Below are 23,341 nucleotides of genomic sequence, written 5' to 3' on the forward strand. Positions count from 1 at the left end.
GAATGAATCACACTTGATTGTTGATATATGACCCCTTTAATGTACTGTTATATTCTACTTGCTAGTATATGTTGAGGATTCATGTATGCATCTATGTTCATCAGAGACATTGGCTTGTAATTTTTTCTTTTTTGTGTTTTGTCCTTGGTATTAGGGTAATGTTGGCCATGTAAAATGAGTTAAGAAGCATTCCTTCCTCATTTATTTTTTGGAAGAGTTTGAGAGAGAGGTGTTAAATCTTCTGTTTGTTAAACAAACAAATGTTTCTTAAAATTTACCATTGAAGTCATCTGATCCTTGACTTTTGCTTTTTGGGAGGTTTTTTGTTTTTTAAAAGATTTTATTTATTTATTTTTAGAGAGGGAAAGGAAGGAAGAGAGGGAGAAAAACATCGATGTGTGGTTGCCTCTCACGTGCCCCTACCAGGCACATAGTCCACAACCCAGGCATGTGCCCCAACTGGGAATTGAACTGGCAGCCTTTTGGTTCACAGGCCCACACTCAATCCACTGAGCTACACCAACCAGGGCTGCTTTTTGGGAGGTTTTTGATTACTGTTTAAATTCAGGTTTTCTAATTCTTCATGAGTCAGTCTAGGAAGGTTGTATGATTCTAAGAATTTGTCCATTTCTTCTAGGTTGTCTAATTTGGTGCTATCTAGCCTTTCATATTCTTTTATAATTTTTTTGTATTTCTGTGGTGTACATGGTAACTTCTTTCACTTCTGATTTTGAGGCTTTTCTCTCTTTATTGAGTCTAGCCAAAGGTTTGTCAATTTTATCTTTTCAAAGAACCACTCTTCATTTCATTAATCTCTTGTAATGCCTTTTAATTCTCTATTCCTTTTTTTTTCTGCTCTGATTTTTACAATTTCATTTTTTCTTCCACCTTTGGCCTTCATTTGTTCTTCATTTTCTGGTTCCTTAACATATAATATGAAATTTTTTGAGATTTTTGTATCCTCAGGTAAGCCTGCATTTCTATAACGTTCCCTGTTAGTACTGCATTTACTGCACCCCAAAGATTCTTGGTGTGCCGTATTTTCATTTGCATTTGTCTCTATATGTATCTTCTGAATCTTTTATTTCTTGACCCAATATTTGTTCATTAACATGTTTGTTTGTTTATTGGTATAGAAACTGTTTATTAACAGACAAGGACTACAGATTTATTTCTACTTGGACACACCCACAGTGAGACCCTGGTGGCCTGCAGTCCTGGTGTGCTGGCCTCGAACACAAAGACCCCAGAAGTGGTGCAGCGCTCTGTGGGACCCAGTTTTTTTCCTTCACTTCAGGTCTTCACGGAGCTTGTTGTCCAGACCACTGGCCAGGACCTGGATGTAGTTTCTACCCTTCACATCCTTCTGTCTGTGCAAGAACCAGTCTGGACTCTTGTACCTGTGTGGATTCTATGTAATGTGGACCACATGTCCCACCTCATCCTCAGTGAGCTCTCCTGCCCTCTTGGTGGGGTTGATGTCTGCTCTTGTCAGCATCACGTGAGCATATGTTGCCCCACACCCTTACTTGCAATGCCGGTGAAGGCTGTTTCCCATTGCCCATCGATACTGGTGCTGATCTCGGGGGTCACTAGAGACGTGGTGGCAGCCCCAGCAGTGGGGTAGGCCTCCTGGGGAAGAGAGCGGCACGTTCGATCTCCACACATTTGTGATTTTTTTCTAGCTTGCTTCTTGTACTTCATTTCTAGGTTCATGTTCTTATGGTCAGAAGAGATGCTTGATATGACTTCAGTCTTCTTAAGTTTATTGAGGCTTGTTTTGTGTTCCAACATATGCTTGAGAATGTTCCATGTGCACTTAAGAATGTGCATTCTGTTGCTTGGGCTGGAGTGGAGAGTTCTGATAGCATCTATGAAGTTCATCTGTTCTAATGTGTCATTTATGGCTAACATTTCCTTGTTGACTTCTGTCTGTCTCATCTACCTCTCCACTGATGTAAGTGGGGTGTTAAAGTCTACCACCATTTTTTCCTATTTATTTTTCCCTTTAGGTCTGTTAGTAATTGTTTTATATCCAGGATCTGGCAGAAGTAAGGCCTGCTTGTGTGTGGTTGGTAGGATAATGACATGGGTGTAATGATTTATAGTTTTAATTTGAACATTTCACCTAAAATGTCACATGCTGTGCTTGAGTGTGATATTATTATGTTACAGAATTACATGCTTATGATTTAGTAATAAAAGATTTTGTAATAAAAAAGGGACATTATTTGTGCCAGACCCTGTATTTTGGTGCTCCTAAGTTGGGTGTATCTGTTTTCGTACATGTTATGTCTTCTGGATGGATTGTCCCCTTTATCGTTATAAAATGTCCATATTTGTTTCTTGCTCCCTTTTTGTCTTGTGGTCTGTTTTGGTTCGTAAAGTACAGCTGCACACTGTTCTTTTGATACCATTTGCTTGGAGTATCATCTTCCACCCCTTCACTTTGAGCCTTGTCTTTCGAGTTGAGATGGGTCTCCTGAAGACAGCATTTAATTGGATCATTTTTTAAAAAATCCAGCTACTCTGTGACTTTAAAAAAACGTTTATTGATTTTAGATAGAGAGGAAGGGAGAGAGAGAAACATTGATTGGTTGCCTCCCATATGTGTGCTGACCCAGGACTGAACCCACAACCTAGGTATGTGCCCTGACCTGGAATTGAATCTACAACCTTTTGGTGTATGGCATGACACGACACTCGAACCAACTGAAGTGACACTGGCCAGGGCTACTCTGTGCTTTTGATTGGTAAGTTCAGTCCCTTTGTATTTAAGGTGATTATCGATACATAAGGATTTACTGCTGCCATTTTATCTTCGGTTTTCTGGTTGCTCTGTAGCTCCATTGTTTCTTTTCCCTTTTGTTTCTGCCTGCTGGCTTAGTTTGGTGGTTTTCTATGATGGTTTTCTGTTTCCTCCTTTTTTATGTTTTGGATCACATCTCTGGGGTTTTTTGTGATTATCATGAGGTTTGTATAAAATGCCTCACAGATAAAATAGTCCTTATTTGTTATCCATTCATTACCAAATTGAAGTATAGTTATTTTTAATGGTTTTTTTTTCCTCTTTAACCTTTGTATTGTGCTAGGTGTTTAACACCCTATTCTGAAATAGAGTGGCAATTTTCTTCTGTCACTTTACTCAAAATTTTGTGTACTTTGTTTTTTTGTTTCACATAGAAGAGCTCCATTCAGAAGATCTTGTCATGCGGTCAGGTCTGTGGTGATATAGTGCCTCAGCTTCTGTGTGTCTGGGAAAGACTTTATTTCTCCTTCACATCTGAAAGATAACTTTGCTGGATATTGTACTCTTAGCTGGTTGCTTCTGTTTTTCAATATTTCAAATATATCATTCCATTCTTTACTAGCCTGTAAAGTTGCAACTGAGAAACCTGATAACCTGAAGGGGTTTCCTTTGTAGGTTACTGTTGTTTTTCCCCTGGCTCCCTTGAGAATTCTTTGTCATTAACTTTTCATAGTTTTCATATAATGCGTCTTAGAGAAGGTCATTTTGCATTGAGATGCTTAGTTGTTCTGTTAGTTTCTTGTGCTTGAATGTCCAAGTTCCTTCCACATGTTTGGGAAGTTCTCATCCATTATTTCTTTGAAAAGGCTCTCTGTCCTCTTCTCCCTCTTCTCCATCTGGGATACCCATTATCCTTATGTGGCCCTTTCTGATGGAGTGAAATGGCTTTTGTAGAGTTCTTTTATTTTAAAAAATGTTACTTCTCTCATCTCTTCCACATGATTCATTTCTAGATTCTGTTTTTGAGTTTGCTAATTCTCTCTTCTATCTGGTGTGCTCTATTTCTGGTGCTCTTTAATGTATTTTTCATCGCATTTATTGAGTTCTTCAGCTCTAGGATTTGTTTGGTCTTTATTTTTTTAATTTATTTTTTATTGTTATTCTATTACAGTTGTCCCAATTTTTCCCCCTTTGCCCTCCTCCGCCCTCCTCCGCTCAGCTCACCCCCTGCTCCCAGTCAGTTCCCACACTGTCATCCATGTCCATGGGTCATTCATACATGTTCTTTGACTAATTCCTCCCCCTTCTTTCCATCCTTATCCCCTCCCCCTCCTCTCTGGCTGCTGTCTGTTCCATATTTCCATATCTCTAGTTCTCTTTTGCTTGTTATTTTGTTCATTAGATTCCTCTTATAAGTGAGATCATATGGTATTTGTCTTTCACCAAATGGCTTATTTCACTTAGTATAATGCTCTCCAGTTCCACCCATGCTGTTGCAAAGGGTAGGAGCTCCTTCTTTCTTTCTACTGTGTAGTATTCCATTGTGTAAATGTACCATTCATCTACTGATGGGCACTTGGGCTGTTTCTAGCACTTGGCTATTGTAAATAGTGCTGCTGCATAAGATCTTTTGAACTGGTGTTTAGTGATTCTTAGGGTATATTCCCAGCAGTGGAATCACTGGGTCAAAAGGCAGATCCATTTTTAATTTTTTGAGGAAATTGCATACTGTTTTCCACAGTGGCTGCACCAGTCTGCATTCCCACCAACAGTGCGCTAGGGTTTCTTTTTTCCACACCCTTGTTGGCAATTGTTGGTTTATTAATGATGGCCATTCTGACAGGTGTAAAGAGGTATATCTCATTGTGGTTTTAATTTTCATCTCTCTGATGGCTAGTGATGTTGAGCATCTTTTCATATGTCTATGGGCTCTCTGTATGTCCTCCTTGGAGAAGTGTCTGTTCAGGTCCTTTGCCCATTTTTTAATTGGATTGTCTTCCTGGTGTTGAGTCTTATGATTTGTAGATTAAACCCATGTCCAATGTATCATTGGCAATTATGTTCTTCCATACATTAGTTTGATGAGATCCCATTTGTTTTTTCCCTTTATTTCCCTTGCCCTAGGAGATATATCAGCAAAAATAATGCTGTGTGGGATATCTGAAATTGTACTGCCTATGTTTTCTGCTGTTTGGTTCTTTTTTATAGTTTCATCTCTTTGGTATAGTACTCTTTCTGTTCATTAATTTTATTCCTGAGCTCATTGAGCTGAGTTTTCTTGTACCTTGTTGGGTTCCTCATGAATGTTAGTTTAATGCTTTATCATTTAAACCACAGTCTTCCATGACTTGTGAGTTTGGTTTCTGGAGAATTGTCATTTTCTTTCTATGTTACCACATTACCTTGGTTGTTCATGGTTTTTGGTAGATTGTTCCTTTGCTGGCACATTTGAATTAAAAACTGTTCTTATTTAGATACCATTTTGGTTTAACAATTCAGCAGGTTGATATTTAGGGGTCTTTTTCCCCCCAGTCAATGGTGCTGTAGTGCAAGTGTTTGCTTGTCTTACCTGCTCTACTTGCACCTCCAGGTTGTGGTCAGGGCGGTTGCACTGTAGTATGGGAGTCACCATCCAGAGTGGCGGGTTCCCTCACTGTGCCCAGGTTGCCTGGGTCTTGGGGCACCACCGCCATGGGGATGGGGGAATAAGGTAGGTTCATAAGCCTGCTGTGTTGCTACCTGATTTCCTATGGGTGCTGGTGCTGCAGGAGGCCATAGATGCATCTCTGTTCCTGCTATCAGATTCTGGATGCAGTCCAGTAGGGAGCCAGATTGTGGGGTGCCAACACTACTGCTGCCCTTCTACCCTCTGCCAGCTATGGTGTGGAGGCCACACCCCAATTCTTCCATCTTTACCTCATTCACTGGGGTCAGCAATTCAGCCATGGTGGACAGGGAACTGTCTGCAGGACTGTAACTGTCCTTCCCCTGCCCTGCCTCCCCTACATGTTCCAACATGCCCACCTTCAGATGCATTGTGTGAATCTCCCTGGGGTCCTAGTGTGCCGAGCAGTGGAACCTTTGTTAGGTTACAAAAGTCTGACTAGTTATAGCCCTGGCTGGTGTGGCTCAGTGGATTGAGCACAGGCCTGTGAACCAGAGGGTCGCCAGTTCAATTCCCAGCTAGGGCACATGCCTGGGTTGCAGGCCAGATTGCCAGTAGGGGGTGTGAGAGGCAACCACACATTGATGTTTCTCTCCCTCCCTTTCCCTCTCTCTAAAAATAAATAAAATCTTAAAAAAAAAAAAAGTCTGACTAGTTATAAATTTACAGGGAGATACAAAGGAGTTTTCTCTGTCACTCATGTTTATTTTTAAAAAGGTATTTTCACTAGGTATGAATTCTAGGCTAATTTTTTTCCTTTCAACATTTCAAAGATGTTATGGTTTGCATAATATCTGATAAGTTGACAGACATTCTTATACAGTTATTTCTCAGTATCTGGGGGGGATTGGTTCCAGGACCCCCTGTGGATAACCCAGATCCGCAGATGCCCAAGGGCCTCTATCTAGCACAGCGTAGTACTTGTGTATCACCTGTTGTTGCATACGGGCTACAGCAGGGTGTGCCTGCACACCGCTTCATTGACATGGACTCAGCATAATGTTTGGTGTGTGGCAAATCAAGTTTTGCTTTTTAGAACTTTCTGGGATTTTTTCCTGAATATTTTCACCTGCGGGGTGGTTGAATCCTCAGACGCAAAACTCAAAGATGGAGGGCTGACTGTATTTGTTCCTCTGCATGTAATGTCTTTTTTTCTGGCTACTTGTGTAATTTAAAATTTCAGCAATTTTATTATGGGATATGTGTGTTGAGTTTAGTGTTTTTTTTTTTTTTTTTTTTTTTTTTTTTTTTTACTTGGGGCTCTCCAATTTTGTTGGATCTATAGGGTTAGTTTTAATGCAATTTGAAAAATCCTCATTGTTTCTTCAAATATTCTTTGTTCACCTGTCCCCCTTAAAATTTTTTTTCTCTTTGGGACTCCAATTTACACATTTTAGACTATTTGATATTGTCCCACAGGTCACAGTAGCTTGGTTCATTTTTAAGTCCTTTGTGCTCCCGTTTGTGTAGTTTTCTATTGCAATCTTCAGACTTAGTGTATCTTTCCCACTGTGTCTAATCTGCTCTTATTATATTTTCACTACAGAGCCTTAATTTTTCATTTCTAGAAATTGCATTTGCAACTTTTAGCTCCAATTTTTCTTATGTCCCTTTTCCTTTACATTTTTGAACATATTTATAATAGCTGTTTTAAGGTTCTACTCTGCTAATTCCATGGTTTCATTTCTGTGTCTATTAATGTTGTTTCTGTCCTGGTTATTGGTAATATATTCCTGCTTCTTTGCATGCTGGTAATTTTGGATTGGCTGTTGGACACTGAATTTTGTTATCAAGTGATGATATTTTTTCCTTTAAAGAGTGTTGGGCTTTGATCTGGCCAAAAGTGAAATTATTTATGGATCAATTTGATTCTTTCAAACTTGCTTTTAAGATTCAGAGCAGCCTTTCCTCTAGACCTACCTAATTTAAGATCTAGTATTAAGGTATATAACTTTCTTAGGACTCTGCCCAGTGTCCTATGTTTATGAAGGTTTTGCATTCTGGTCCTTTGGAAAATTAACTATTCCCACTCTATGAGTCTCCAGGAACTATTCAGTGTGTTGCGTTCCAGTCAGGAGGAGTTGCACCCTCCATACATGCAGGCCAGTACTTGGTCAGACTCTAAGTGACCCTTGTGCAGATCTCAGGAGCTTGCTCTGAGCAGCTCCCTGCTCTCGAGTACTCAGCCCCCTAAGTTGTAGCTCAGCTTTCCTGACCTCTCATCTGTCTCTTGAACTCAGTGCGACCAGGTTCTGGATTCTCTGTCCTTTGGTCTGGAAACTGCCTCTAGGTAGTACACTGCCACAGCGGCGCTCCTCTCACTTGTTTTTCTTCTCCCAAATGCTGCCTGGTGTCATATCTGAAAGCAGTTGTTTCAGGCATTTTGTGTGCTTTTTCTAGTTGTTTACAGTGTGAGGAAAAGCACAGCTGTTTATCCTTCACGTGTGGAAGTGGAAGCCTCTTCTGTAGAACTCATGTATAAACGAAAGCCTGTGAACCTACTAGCTTTGACAGTTTTCTCAGTGGCTTGCTGAGTTTTCTCTATTCGGAATGGATAATTATTTGGTGGTAATTCTTTGGTTAACAGGCCCAAAGGATCATCCCCTGACCCCCTTTCTTCCCCTGTGCAGATCCCACACAGGTATTATGGCTGTGAAGGGTGTGGCCCTTCTCCTTTAGGTTAGGGGTCTGCGGGACTACCTTCACGTTGTCTGGGGGTCTCTTTTGCTATGCTAGTTGCTTTGTTTTTGTGAAAGGATTAAAAATCTTTGTGGCTGCTACTGCCTTTGTGCCCTATCAAGCACTCTCTCTACCTTTTAAATTATACCCTTTTATCTCATTTGGGGTGGCCACTGCCCTGGAAGATTAGTGTCTCCATTTAATTAACCCATTTTGTGGTAACAAATTTGGGGGATTTCTCACCCCAAGAATGGCGAATGTGTTACTACTCTAAGCGTAAACCATTGCAGGTGGTAATTTATTTACCTCCAGATTACCTTATCTGATCCTTGGTGGTGTAAGCTGCAAATAGAACATATATGCCCAGGAGCCCACTGACCCAGCACCAACCCAGTGTCATGGAAGTAGAGCCTTCTCATTGTTCATTTGTTGGCAGTACCTGGCACCATCAGGAAGACCAGGCCTGTTCTTAGGGAGCAGAGTTTGTTAGGGAAGGCAAACGTGTAGCGCTAGCTAGAATTTAGTGTAGTCACCGTCCGCTGAGAAATGTATGCAAAGTTGCCTCCTTGGGCCTCTCTTTTCTCATGTGAATAACAGGAACCTCCCCGCTCCCCCAGCAGTTTTTATATTGTTCTCCAAAGGCTTGGCTTTTGCAGAATGACTTGGGAGGCTGAGTGGGCTGGGCTATGGCCTCTATTCTCACTACAACCAAAGTAGTTCTACCATTTCCCATTTTACGTATTAAGCTCTAACATTTTTTTCAAACGGAGGTTTTGCTGTGGAGAAAGGAAGGATGAGAAGCAGGTAGAAGGATAGGGATCCACACTTACCTGTGCACACAGCCTCCTGAGGTGAGTGGCTTGACCTTTTTGTCTAAGTGCATTCATATCAAACTCTGGTGTGTTCACCACCCCCTAGACAACAGCTGAGGAGTTCCTTCATTCTACTTTGAGAATAGTAACTTTGGCATTAAGATAGCCCGGTTGGTGTGGCTCACTGGATTGAGCGCTGGCTTATGAACCAAAAGGTATGAACCAAAAGGTATCAGGTTTGAGTCCCAGTCAGGGCACGTGCTTGGGTTGTGGGCCAGGTTCCCCAGCTGGGGACATGTGAGAGGCAACCAATTGATGTATCTTTCACACATTGTTTCCCTCTCCTTCCCTTCCCAAGTAAATAAAATAAAAAAACAAACAAACAAAAGGATCAGGACTCTACCAACTTGGTCAGTCGCAGGTCTCTACCAACTTGGTCAGTCGCAGGTCTCTAACCTTCTGCGCCAGTTCCCCAGTACATTGGGGGTAAACCTACAGGTTTGTTGTGCTGCTTGATGTGTAAAAGAGCCAAGTGTGCTGCCAGCTCACAGCAGGTTGCAGTAAGCGGTAGTTAGTGTTATGACTGCTGATTCAGATGAGGGTCCCTGCTGAGATGTGACACTTGGTTCAGGGTCGATTTAGACCAGGACCATGGTCTCCACCACAGGCCCCTCCTATCACTGAAAGGGTCAATAAACAATGGATTGTGCCCTTTCTTCTGGCCAGTATTGGTTTTTGGTTAGTACTATCTGCATCTGCATGGCATTTTGTGGGTCACCCACATAATAATAGTTCATTTGAATCTCACAACCATTCTATAGGGCAGAGTTTCTTAGTCTCATTCTACAGAAGAGGATGCATACTCAGAGGATATGTGGCAGATCAGGGTTCCAGGCCCTGTAACCAAAGAGCAAGTCTAGCACTCCTTTTACAGTGCTTCCCGGTACCTTCTGCAGAAACGGCACTGCAGGGATGCTTACACAGAGACAGACCAGGTTTGTGGGTAGGGCTTGGCCAGGCCAACAGGGACTTGGTTCATGTTGACCAACAAGAGTCAAAATGAATTTTTTAGAGAGGATAATGTAGGGAGAATTATAAGCAACATGTTTAATTACTTTGGAAACAAAACCTCCCGAGAAATGCCTGATCCCAAAAGGTACATACAAATGGCCAAAAAGTATTTTAAAATAACAGTTTTTCCCTTATAACATGAGTGCTTTCAGCCAGACAGTAAATTACAAACCATATCAAATCATGTTAAGGCAAATGACCAGTCTGGTTGCAGGTTTAACTATTCCTGGGACAGTAACCTTGTTGGAGTTTGGACCTCTTCCGCCCAGCTGTTTAGTCACTTGGTCCAGGGAGGGGCAGTCCAGGAATCGGCATGTGAGGAGCTGGGCCGTGCTTGTCCTGTCACTGCTCGTTCTGCTGGCCCTCTGTGACTGAAGCAGATACAGAACCCTGGCCCTTGTTGACGTCACTGATGCACACCCATTGCCCGTCGACTGACTCCTTCCACAGGGTCACCTGCAAGCCAGCACACACACAGCCTATTACAGGTCAGCACCCCTTCCCCCGGCTCATCTCACTGGATCCCCTAATGAGGGCTAAGATCCCCATAAAGAACCATGGCTCACAGCCTTGTGGGTAAACAGAGGGCTTATCTTGGTTCCCCCACTGAAATCCCATCAGAACAGAAGAAAAATTAAAAAAAAGTGATATCACCAAGATGATGACATGGGTGGTTCCAAATGATTTCACTCCCCCTCCAGAGAACAACTATTCGTGGACAAGAATGTGGGAGTGAGGCTGGTGCACCCTTTGCACCAGAGACCAGGCCAGACTGCATGAGAACGAGGAGAGGAATGGCTATATGCTAACTGCACTGCTCTTCCCCTAGGCAGGTCAGTGCCATGCTGAAACCATGGTTCTTCTGGAGGGAAAAGAGCACAAGGATGACATCCAGCACCCCAAAAGTTATGGGTCATTGCCTTGTGGGAGCCCCTACTCTGGTTTTGCCCCAAAAGGACTGCAGGTGAACCTGTGGGGTCAACCAGGGGGCTCCAATTGTGATGGGGAAGAGGCTTCCATCCAGCACTCAGATCTTGGCAGACCTAGTTCCTACCTGCACAGTAGTCCCAACCAGTGGCTTTGCTCATCAGTAGAACAAAGTCAAGGACACAGTCTGACCAGGGAACTTGGTGGGTGTAGATCGCTTAATTTGGGTCCCCAAATGAGTTTTACCCACTCTGGTGAGTCATTGCCCTACCTGCTGCAGAGTGTGGCCCCTGCAGGAAGGGCTGACAAGAACTTCACGTGTCCCCAAAACTGTACAGCTGAGAGGAGGATGGGCAGGCAGGGCTGACTGCCTCCAGGAAAAAGCCAGTGGCCCCTTTTGGCCAGGAAATGGGGCACAGACCAGCAGGAGTCAAAGCCACAAAGAACATTAGTGGCCTTAGAGTTGCCCTCCCTGCTGAGCCCAGGAAGAAAAACTAATTTGTAGCCCCACTTACTGCTAAATACAGTCTTTAGACCAGGGAAACTGTGTATCCCATCAAATAGCCCTGCTTATAAAGGCACTGGAATAGAAAGCACAGGCTAGGGCTTCTATCTGCAGAGCAAAACAAGTGACCTCACCTGACTAAGATATTCAGTGTACTCTTGCCTGATTTGGGTCCCCAAATAAACTCAGGGTGCTGTCCCATTGTCCCACCAGGTAAGGGCTGAAGCTCATTCTACAGACTTACTTGGACAGGGAACCAAGGCAGGAATCATATCTAGCTGTTCTCAGCCAGTGGCATACAGCATACCCCTCCAACCAGGGGCTCAAACAGCTGCCTTGCCCAAAGATATTACCATCAGACATGTCCAGAAACCAAAACTGAGCTGGCTGGTAAAGAATTCTTTCTGCCAAACTGAACCTTAAAAGTCTAGAAGAGACCACTTACCTCAGTGCACAGATACCAACATAAGATCATCAAAGATGGTTAAAAAAAACCACAGGTAAATACAATACCACCAAAGGAAACTAATAAAGCTCTAGTAACATACTGAAGAAATGGAGATCAATGAACTATTAGGTAAAGAATTTGAAATAATCCTTTTGAAGTTTAATTCAATAAAATGAAATTAGTAAAACAATGCATGAAAAAAACAAAGCAATAGAAACCATCAAAAAATAAAAAAACTCAAATCCTGGACCTGAAAAATACAATTATTGAACTTAAGAATTTGAAAGATTTCAAAAGCAGCCTCAACAATGTACAAGAACCATGATCTGAAAGACAGGACATTGGAAATTATCCAGTCAGAACAGCCAGAAAAAAGAATGAAAGAATACAGAACGCCTTACAGGAATTATGGGACACAACGAAAAGACAACAATGCAGCAGCCCTCCCTGCAACGCACAGGGATGTGTTCCGTGACCCTCCACCGCGGGTGCCTGAAACCATGGATAGTACTGGACCTATACATGTACACCTACGAATAAAGTTTAATTTACAAATGAGGCACAGTATGAGTAACAATAATAAAATAGAACAAGAGTAACAATATACTGTAATATAAGTTATATAAATATGGTCTCTTTTTCAAAGTATCTTATTTACTATACTCACCCTTAAAGGAATTAAGGCTTCTTTTTGGCATATCTTAATTGCCAGCATCACTACCCCTGTGCTAGGGAACATCAAGTACAACAAGGTTTATGTGATCATAAGCACTGTGTTACTGCAACAGTCACTCCGACAAACTACCTAAACAATCAGGGAGAAAGAGCAAGCCTGACTATGTCAATTAAGGAGATTGAATCTGCCATCAAAAAAATCTCCAATGAAGAAAAGCCCTGGCAACACTCGTGAATTTTATCAAACATTTAAAGAACAATTAATACCAATTCTTCTTCAACTCTTTCAAAAAACCAAAGGAAACACTCTCAAACTCATTTTATGAGGCCATCATTACACCGATACCAAAGCCTGAAAAAGACCCTGTCAGAAAAGAAGACTACAGAATGCCCCTCATAAATACAGATCCAGTAAAAGTAATCAATAAAATACTAGCCAGCAAAATTCAGCAGCATGTTGAAAGGATCATTCACCATGGTCACGTGAGGTTTCTATCTGGGAAACAAGGATGGTTCAACATACACAAATCAATGTGATATATCACGTTGATGGAATAAAAAAAATCAAATGATCATCTCACAGAAGATGCAGAAAAAACATTTGACAAAATTTAACATGTATGATAAAAACTCTTAAAAAATTAGCTTTAGAATGAATATATCTCAACACAATAAAGGGCATATATGACAGCACTCAGATCTTGGCAGACCTAGTTCCTACCTGCATAGTCGTCCCAACCAGTGGCTTTGCTCATCAGTAGAACAAAGTCAAGGGCACAATCTAACCAGGGAACTTGGTGGGTATAGATCGCTTAATTCAGGTTGCTAAATGAGTTTTACCCATTCTGGTGAGTCACTGCCCTAACACGGCTAATATGGTGAAAGGTTAGAGGCTTTTCCTGTAAGATCAGAACAAGAGTGCCCACTCTTACCACTCCTATTCAACACAGTGCTGGAGGTCCTTGACAGAGTCATTGGCAAGAAGAGGAAAAAAAGGCATCAGAATTGGAAAGAAGTAGAATTGTCTCTATTTGCAATGACTTAATTTTATACATAGTCCACCCTCGAGTCCTCCAAAAAACTGAGGTCTACTCAAGGAATCCAGTAAAGTTGCAATATACAAAATTAACATGCAAAATCAGTAGCATTTCTATGCATTAGCAACAAATTATGTGAAAAGAAATAAAAAAGATCTCATTTATAATAGCCTCAAAAACAATAAATACTTAGGAACTTAACCAAGGAGGTAAATTACTCTGAAGACTGCAAGATGTTGATGAAAGAAATGGAAGGCATCACATAAATGGAAAGGTATCCCATGTTTCTTGACTGGAAGAATATTGTGAAAACGTCCACATTACCAAAAATTATCTATAGATTCAATGTAATTCCTGCCACGATTCCAATGGCATTTTTTTTTACAGAAGTATAAAAAAAAAAAACCCTAAAATTCATATGGTACCACAAAACACTGAATGGCTGAAGCAATCTTGAGAAAGAACAAAGTGGGAGTTATCACACTTCCTGATTTCAAGCTGTACTATAAATCTTGTAATCAAAACAGTATGGTACTAGCATAAAAACAAATAGATCAGTGGAACGGAATCAAAAACTCAGAAATAACCTAAGCATATATGGTCAATTGGTGTTTGACAAGGAAGCCAAGAGTACTCAATGGAGGACAGTCTCTTCAATCAGTGATCCTGGGAGAAGGAAAAATCTGTGAATAATCAGACCTCATTTGAGAAGGTATGGTTCAGCCACCAAAGCAGAGTTCGTTGGTTTAGCTAGTCTGGAGTTGCTCAGCAAACAATAGAAACCCTTTGGGAAGCAGCTGTGAGGAGCATGCTGAATCATATTAATAGGTTCCCTAATTCTAAACTGTACTTTCATTTGGGAATAAACCTTACTTTTACTAGTCAAAAAAAAAAAAAAAAAAAAAAAAGATCCTGGGAAAACTGGGCATACACATACAAAAAAATGAACCAAGACCCCTATCTTATACCACTCACAAAAATTAACTTGAAATGGATTACAGACTTAAATGTACCTGAAACCATGAAACTCCTAGATGAAAATTTAGGAAAAAAGTTCCTTGACATGGGTTTTCCCATTGATTTTTTAGCTATGACACCTAAAGCATAAGCAACAAAATCCATAATAAGTGGGACTATATCCAACTAAAAGGCTTCTGCATAGTAAAAGAAACCACCAATGAAGTAAAAAAAGACAACCTTTGGAATGGGAAAGAATATTTGCAAACCATTTATCTGAAAGGGGATTAAAATCAAAATATATAAAGACTCATATAACTCAATAGCAAAAAAATCAAACACTCCAATTCAAACTGGGCAGCCCCCCCAACCCAAAACCCTGCCCTGGCTGGTCTGGCTCAGTGGATTGAGTGCCAGCCTTTGGACTGAAAGGTTGCTGGTTCAATTTGCAGTCAGGGCAAATGCCTAGGGTATGGGCCAGCTCCCCAGTTGGGTCTTGCGAGAGGTAGCTGACCAATGTTTCTCTTGCACATCAATGTTTCTCTCTCTTTCTCCCTCCCCTCTTCTCTAAAAATAAATTTTAAAATATTTTTTAAAAATCAGCAGACTTAAAAAAAAGCTGGACTCTACACTTCCTTCTCTTTGTGAATTCTTTCACAGCCTGCATCACGGACCACCCTAACATTAAAAACAACAACAAAAAATCCAAAGCCATGAATAGACATTTCTCCAAAGATATACAAAAGAACAACAGGTACATGAAAAGATGCTCATTACTAGGGTTATGGACATCAAAACCACAATGCGCTATTACCTCACATTGGTTAAATTAGCTATCGTCTAAAGACAAGGATTATAAATGCTGACAAGGCTGTGGAGAAAGGGAACCCTCTTGTACTGTTCATGGGAATGTAAATTAGTGCAGTCACTATGGAAAATAGTATGAGGGATCCTCAAAAATTTAAAAATAGAACTAGTATATGACCCAGCACTTCTACTTCTGGATATTTATCTGAAGAAAACAAAAACACTAATTAGAACAGACTCCTATATTCACAGCAGCATTATTTACAATGGCCAAGACATGGAAACAACCGAAGTGAATTTCGATGGATAAAGAAGTTGTGAGAGAGAGATATATTCCATTGTGTGTTCATACCTATATGTATATACACATAATAATTACACACACAACAGAATAAACAATGAGGAAACCCTGCCACTTGTGACAAATGGATGGATTCTGAGGGCATTATGCTGAGTGAAATAAGTCAGACATATAAAGACAAATGCTGCATGATCTCACATACGTGTGGAAACTGTGCCTCTCCCCCAAACCCAGAAACCAAACTCACAGAAAAAGGGATCAGGTTTGTTGTTACCAGATGTGTGGGGTGGGGGGTCGGGTAGAGTGTTGAGGGAGGGGGAACAGGAAAAAGGCAGTCAAAAGGTACAAACTTCCAGTCACAAGGTAAATAAGTACTAGAGATGTAACCTACAACATAACTAAAGTTCACACTGCTGTATGATATATTCGAAAATTCTTGAGAGTAAATCTTGGGTTCTCACATGGAAAAAAATTTTTTTGTTTTTTCTCTTTTTACTGTATCTATGAGATGATGGATGCTAACTAAACCTAAAGCAGTAATCAGTTTACAGTATGTGAGTCAAATTATTATGCTGTACACTTCAAACTTATGCGGCAATATATGTGAATTATATCTCAATAAAACTGGGGAAAAATACAGAAAAGGAGTATGAATAACAGCAGCTGAGGGTCGGCAATGCTGTAAATAATTTACATCATTAGAACAAAGTAATACTACTAATAATAATGATGTAAACACAGATGCTGTTTAACCATGTTGATACAGCTTCAGTGAGAGGATGTGGGGTGGTAAAGAGCAGTGATTCTCAAAGTGTGGTCCCTAAGACCAGAGCATCTGCATCATCTGGGAGCTTGTGTAAACTGCAGATTCTTGGGTCACAGCTCAGACCCACTGATTCAGAGGATCTGTGTATTAAGAAGTTCAGTAATGCTAACATTTGAGAGCTGTGGCAGAGGAAGAAAGCAGATCAGTAAGTACGTTATTTCTATTCTAAGTCAACAGTGGAAGAAACAGTTAAGAGCTGAAAAGGTTTACCCTGGAGCATGAAAATGAGCAGACTGCATTAAAAAAATCATAACCTCATAAAAACTACCTAAAGGTGTGTAAACATACTAATTTGATTAAAAATGATTTTAAGAACTCCTGCTTTATTTATTTAAAAATATATTTTCTTGATTATGCTATTACAGTTGTCCCATTTCCCCCCCTTTATCCCCCTCTGCCCTGCACACCCGCTCCCATCCACATTCCCCTTTACTTCATGTCCATGGGTCATACACATAAGTTCTTTGGCTTCTACATTTCCTACACTATTCTTAACCTCCCCCCGTCTATTTTCTACCTACCAGTTATGCTACTTATTCTCTGTATTTCCTCCCCCTCCCCACCCACTCCCTAGCTAATAACCTTCCATGTGATCTCCATTTTCTGTGATTCTGTTCCTGTTCTAGTTATTTGCTTAGTTTTTGTTTTAGGTTTGGTTGTTAATAATTGTGAGTTTGCTGTCATTTTACTGTTCATATTTTTTATCTTTTTTTCTTAGATAAGTCCCTTTAATATTTCATATAATAAGGGGTTGGTGATGATGAACTCCTTTAACTTGACCTTATCTGAGAAGCACTTTATCTGCCCTTCCATTCTAAATGATAGCATTGCTGGATACAGTAATCTTGGATGTAGGCCCTTGCCTTTCATGACCTGGAATACTTCTTTCCAGCCCCTTCTTGCCTGTAAGGTTTCTTTTGAGAAATCAGCTGACAGTCTTATGAGAAATCCTTTGTAGGTAACTGTCCTTTTCTCTTGCTGCTTTTAAGATTCTCTCCTTATCTTTCATCTTGGGTAATGTCATTATGATGTGCCTTGGTGTGTTCCTCCTTGGGTCCTACTTCTTTGGGATTTTCTGAGCTTCCTGGACTTCCTGGAAGTCTATTTCCTTTGCCAGATTAGGGAAGTTCTCCTTCATTGTTTTTTCACATAAGTTTTCAATTTTTTGTTCTTCCTCTTCTCCTTCTGGCACCCCTATGATTCGGATGTTGGAATGTTTAAAGATGTCCTGGAGGTTCCTAAGCCTCTCCTCATTTTTTTGAATTCTTGTTTCTTCATTCTGTTCTGAATTTTTCTTTCTTCCTTCTGGTCCACACCGTTGAGTCCCAGTCTCCTTTGCGTCACTATTGGTTCCTGTACATTTTCCTTTGTTTCTCTTAGCATAGCCTTCATTTTTTCATCTAATTTGCGACCAAATTCAACCAATTCTGTGAGCATCCTGATTACCAGTGTTTTGAACTGTGCATCTGGCTGGCTATCTCTTCATTGTTTAGTTGTATTTTTTCTGGAGTTTTGATCTGATCTTTCATTTGGGCCATTTTTTTTTTTTGTTTTGGTGCACCTGTTATGTAAAAGGGGCGGAGCCTTAGCTGTTCACCAGGGCGGGGCAACCCACATAGCTGTGTTGCAACCCTGTGTGTGGGGGAGGGGTACAAGAGGGAACAATACTGCTTGCTCCGCCCTCTGCTGGTTTTCAGTCACTTCCCCCACTACCCACAATCAAATTGGGCCCTTCTGGTGCTGATTTCCAGGTGGGTCGGTTTGTATACATTCTGGGACCCTGTGGGTCTCTCCAACGGACTTTCCTGTGAGGCTGGGAGTTTCTCCTGCTGCTGCCTCAACCCCCATGGGTGTTTTCAATCAGAGATTTGAGGCTTTATTTCCCTGCGTTGGAGCCCTGGGTTGTGTGGTCTGTCTCGCTCCCCAGTTGTTTCTCCCAGTTTATCTGCATGCAAATGTGGGACTGCCTGCTCTGCCAGCTGCTGCCTTGCCGGGTCCGCAAGCCGTTGCCTTGCCATAAGTCCTCTCCCCGCAGCTGCCCATCTCCATCACTCCTACTGGTCTGGATGAATGTCTCCTCTTTAACTCCTTGGTTGTCAGACTTCCATACAGTTCAATTTTCTGTCAGCTCTGTTTTTTTTTTCTTAAATTTGTTGTTGGCCCTCTTTTGGTTGTGCGAGGAGGCACAGTGTGTCTACCTATGCCTCCATCTTGGCTGGAAGTCTAAGAACTCCTGCTTTAGAGGCAGACTTTAGTTACTACACATGCACTGTGCAGGATGCTCTGGACTGAAAACACGCTAAGTCTAACGAAGGAGTGCTATGGAGACAGCAATAGAGTTGAGCTTTTTATAGGAAACAGGCTTATAAAGGAGAGTAAGATGCATTAGCATAGTGACAGCAGACCCCAAACATGGACTGGACAACCAGCACTTGCTCACTGCTTTGTACACGTTATTACTGCAGGGCTGCCTGAGGTAAGTCAGGGTCCCCTGGCCTGTCTTCAGTGCCACCAAAGTTGGGTTCTGTTCCTAACTCTGGCACACACTACAAGTAAAAATGACTGTCCTTTGGGGGGTCAATATAGTCCCCAAATCTGATGGCTTTGGGAAGGGGCCTGCTAGATCTTTCCGGGGCCACCGTACGTGAAAGGGACCCCAGGCTGGATAAAAGCTGACTGTAGAGAGTATTTTTTATTTTAATTTTAAAAAAGATTTTATTTATTTTTAGAGAAATGGGAAGGGAGGGAGAAAGAGGGGGAGACAAACATCAGTGTGAGAGAGAAACATTGACTGGCCGCCCCTTGCATGCACTCCGACTAGGGACTGAGCCCACCACCCTGGCATGTGCCCTGACCGGGAATTAAACCAGTGACCTTTTGCCTTGTGGGATGATGCCCAACCCAGCCCCATGGGTCAAGGCACTGAGGGTCCTGAAGAGAGATTATCTGTGCATCCACATGCATAGCAGCATTATTCACAACAGCCACAAGCTGGAAGCACCCCAGTGACCATCAACATGTGAGTGGATAGGACTTCCAGTCAAGACGGTGGAGCAGGTAAATTCTGTGCTTGCATCCTCTGAAGGCCACATCAAAATTATAACTAAATTACAGAACTATAACGAAGAACCAGTCGAAGTCTAAACAGAACACTTGTAACTGGAAAGAGGGGTGGAGACATGGAACAAGCAGGTCCCATACTCTCAGTGTGGTGATTAAGAATCAGATGGGTATCCTTTGGAGGACCACCTGAGGAGTGAGGGGTCCCAACCCCACACTGGGCTCCCCAGACAGGGACATTGTGTCAGAAAGATGAGTCCCAATAACATCTGGCAGTGAAAACGAGTGGGGATCATGTCCGAATGAGATAGGGTCTGCTGGAGACCTAGGTATCCTCTCAAGGGGCCCGCACATGGGCTTGCTTGCTTACACTCCATAGGAGCTTCGGCACAAGGGCAACAGCTGGAAAAGCACCAGGGACATACGGAAATTAAATTGACTAGCTTTGGGGTAAGGGATGGAGAGGCAAGGGTGAGGGGACAAAAGTGCTGGTAGGCACCACTGTTCTTTGTTGAGCTCTTTTACCCAGGAGGCAGGTGCAGGTGGGCACCAAATCTGAGGTCTCCATTAGCCTAACACTCACTGTTTGTCCCACCCTGGTGATTCTCTGCGACCCTGCCCTACCTAACTTGAGCACTAGGCCTGAAACTCTTCCCAGCGTTTTTTTTTTTTTTCCCACAAGTGCCTTGCCTTGGCTTATGCTGCTTTCCCCAAATCTCTCAAAGGTCCACAAACCCCAAACTACAGCAGCTTTCCTAGGCATCCTTTATACCACTTGCTAAGTATCCCCAGGACTGGCACATGGGGTGACCAGTGAGCAGTCTCAACTTACTGGTCTTGGATTGGAATGCAGCTTCAACTAAGTGGCCACAAGTCTGGTACGGGGGGGGGGGGGGGGGGCAGCGTTGGTTCACAGCACAGCCTCTCCAAGTGACCTACAAGCCCAGCACAAGTGGCAACCAACTGTAGTTCACTTTGTAGCTTCTACCAGGTGGCCCAAAATAAGGCACAAGTGGTGACTGACCTTGAGTTGCACTGGAGACCCTCCCAAGAAGTATAGAACCACAATGGAGCACTACCCAACCAGCTTCACAAATGACACATCCAAAGTGTGAACTTGGCTGGCCCCAGAGTTCTGTAAAAGTGAACCCCACTCTGTAGGGTCATCCCTTGCATAATAGCTTGTCCACTGTAGTCATGGCCAGCCCTCACATCCAGTCAACCTGAGGGTCTATCTACCCACCAACATGCTAACAGCAATCAAGGCTCAACTACAACAAGCAGGCACACACAACCCACATAGGTGCATCTCTGGGCACTCTGCTCCGGTGACCAGGGAGACTGTGCCACTGGGCCCCACAGGACATCTACTATGTAAGGCCACCCCACCAAGACTGGGAGATGTAGCAGCTCTATCTAACACATAGAAACAAACACAGTAAGACAGACAAAATAAGGAAATAAAAAACATGTCACAAAGAACAGGACAAAACTCCAGAAAAAAACGAAATGAAATGGAGACAAGCAATTTACCAGATTCAGAGTTCAAAACACTGATTATAAGGATGCTCAATGAATTTAGGGGACAAGTACATGAACTCAGTGAGAACTTCAACAAAAAGATAGAAAGCGTAAAAAAGAACCAGTAAGAAATGAAGAATACAATAACTGAAATGAACACATTAGAGGAGTCAACAACAGATTAGGTGAAGCAGAGGATCGAATTAGCAGTCAGGAAGACAAGGTAGCAGAAAATATTCAATTGTAACAGCAAAAAGAGAAAAAGAATTAAAAAAATGAGGATAGTTTAAGGGACTTCTGGGACAACATCAAGCATACTAACATTCACATCATAGGGGTACCGGAAGGAGAAGAGAGAAAGCAAAGGACTGAAACTATTTGAAGCAATAATGACTGAAAACTTCTCTACCTGATGAAGGAAACAAACATTCAAGTTCAGGAAGTGCAGGGAGTCCCAAACTTTCTGTGAACCTAAAGAGGTCCACACCAAGAGACACATCATAATTAAAATGCCACAGGTTAAAGACAAAGAGAAAATCTTAAAGTAGCAAGAGAAAAGTAGTTACAGACAAGGGAGTTCCCAAACTACTATCAGCTGATTTCTCAAGAGAAACTTTGCAGGCCAGAAACAATTGGCACCAAACATTGAAAGTGATGAAAGGCAAAGACCTACAACCAAAATTACTCTGCCCAGCAAAGCTATCATTTAGAATCGAAACCAGATCACTAAATTCACTCAAAACACATTAAAGACTTAAATTTTAAGATCTGAAACCATAAAACTTGAAGAAAACATAGGCAGCAAACTCTTTGATGTCATGCTTACAAGTATTATTTCTTGGATATGTCTGCTTGGACAAGGGGAACAAAGAGAAAACAAACAAATGGGACTACATAAAACTAAAAAGTTTTTGCATAGTGAAGGAAACAATCAACAGTGAGAAAAGACAACCTATTAAATGTTGGAAGATATTCACCAATGATATATCCAATAAAGGTTTAGCATCCAAAATATGTAAGAAACTTGTGCAACCTAACACCAAAACATAACAATCCAATTAGAAAATTGGCAGAGGATGTGAATAGACACCTTTCCCAAAAGGACATACAGACAGCTAACAGACATATGAAAAGATGCTTACCATCTTTAATTACTAGGGAAATACAAATTAAAACCATGATGAGATTCTAGCTCATATCTGTCAGATGGCTAGCATCAATAAATCAACAGACAACAGATATTGGTGAGGATGTAGAAAAAAGGGAACCCCCGGGCACTGCTGGTGGGACTGTAAATTGGTGCAGCCACTGTGGAAAACGGTATAGATTTTCCTCAAAAAACTAAAAATAGAACTACCACATGATCCAGCAATTCCACTTCTGGGTATTTATCTGAAGAAATTCAAACATCAATTTGAAAAGATATGCACCCCTATGTTCACTGCAGCATTGTTTATAATAACCAAGGTATGGAAGCAGCCCAAGTGTAATGGACAAAGAATATTCGGTGTACACACACCATGGAAGATTGCCCAGCCACAAAAATGAGTGAAATGTTGCCTTCTGCGACAACATGGATGAATCTAGAGGGTATTATGTTGAATGAAATGTTAGAGAAAGACAAACACTGTGTGATTCCACTTATATGTGGAATCTAAAGAGCAAAATAATTGAACAAACATAACGGCAACAAACTCATAGATACAGAGGACAAATTGATGGTTACCAGAGGAGAAGGGGCTTTAAGGGATGGACAAAAAAGGTGAAGGGATTAAGAAGTACAAATTGCCAGTTATAAATACAGTCACGATATAAAATACAGCACAAAGAATATAGTCAATAATATTGTAATAACTATGTATGGTGTTAGATGTGTACTAGATTTATTGGGGTGGTCACTCTGTAAGTTATAAAAATGTCTAATCACTATTTGTACTCCTGAAAATAATATATGTGAACTCTAATTTAAAAACCAGACAGATGGATAAATAGTGTGTTATAATTAAAATTAGACTTATAAAGGAAGGAAACTGACGCATGTTACAACATAGATGAGGACAGTATGCTAAGTGAAATAAGCCAGTTACAAAAAGACAAATGCTGTATGATTCCACTTACAGAAAGTCACTAGAACAGTCAAATTCCTGGACAGAAAGTACAATGATGGTTGCCAGGGGCTGGAGCAAGGGAAGCAGGGAGTTCTTGTTTAGTGGCTACGGAGTTGGGAAGATGAAGAGAGTTCTGGAGACGGATGATGAAGATGATTGCACGACAACATGAATGTACTTAATGCTACTGAAC

The 23,341-nt window shown here is 41.5% G+C and overlaps 1 protein-coding gene across 2 annotated transcripts in view; it reads right to left on the minus strand.

The window, feature by feature from the left end:
- Window positions 1-9,988: 9,988 nt before the first annotated feature.
- Window positions 9,989-23,341, minus strand: part of SEC13 (SEC13 homolog, nuclear pore and COPII coat complex component) — a 32,378-nt gene continuing 19,025 nt past the window's right edge. For both annotated transcript variants that reach the window (XM_024556441.3, XM_024556442.3), the window contains exon 9: window positions 9,989-10,432. In XM_024556441.3, coding sequence (XP_024412209.1) covers window positions 10,319-10,432 — 114 coding nt within the window. In that variant the 3' untranslated portion in view covers window positions 9,989-10,318. The remainder of the gene's footprint in view (window positions 10,433-23,341) is intronic.

The sequence above is a fragment of the Desmodus rotundus genome, chromosome 8 (genome assembly GCF_022682495.2).
Source record: "Desmodus rotundus isolate HL8 chromosome 8, HLdesRot8A.1, whole genome shotgun sequence".
Taxonomy (NCBI): domain Eukaryota; kingdom Metazoa; phylum Chordata; class Mammalia; order Chiroptera; family Phyllostomidae; genus Desmodus; species Desmodus rotundus.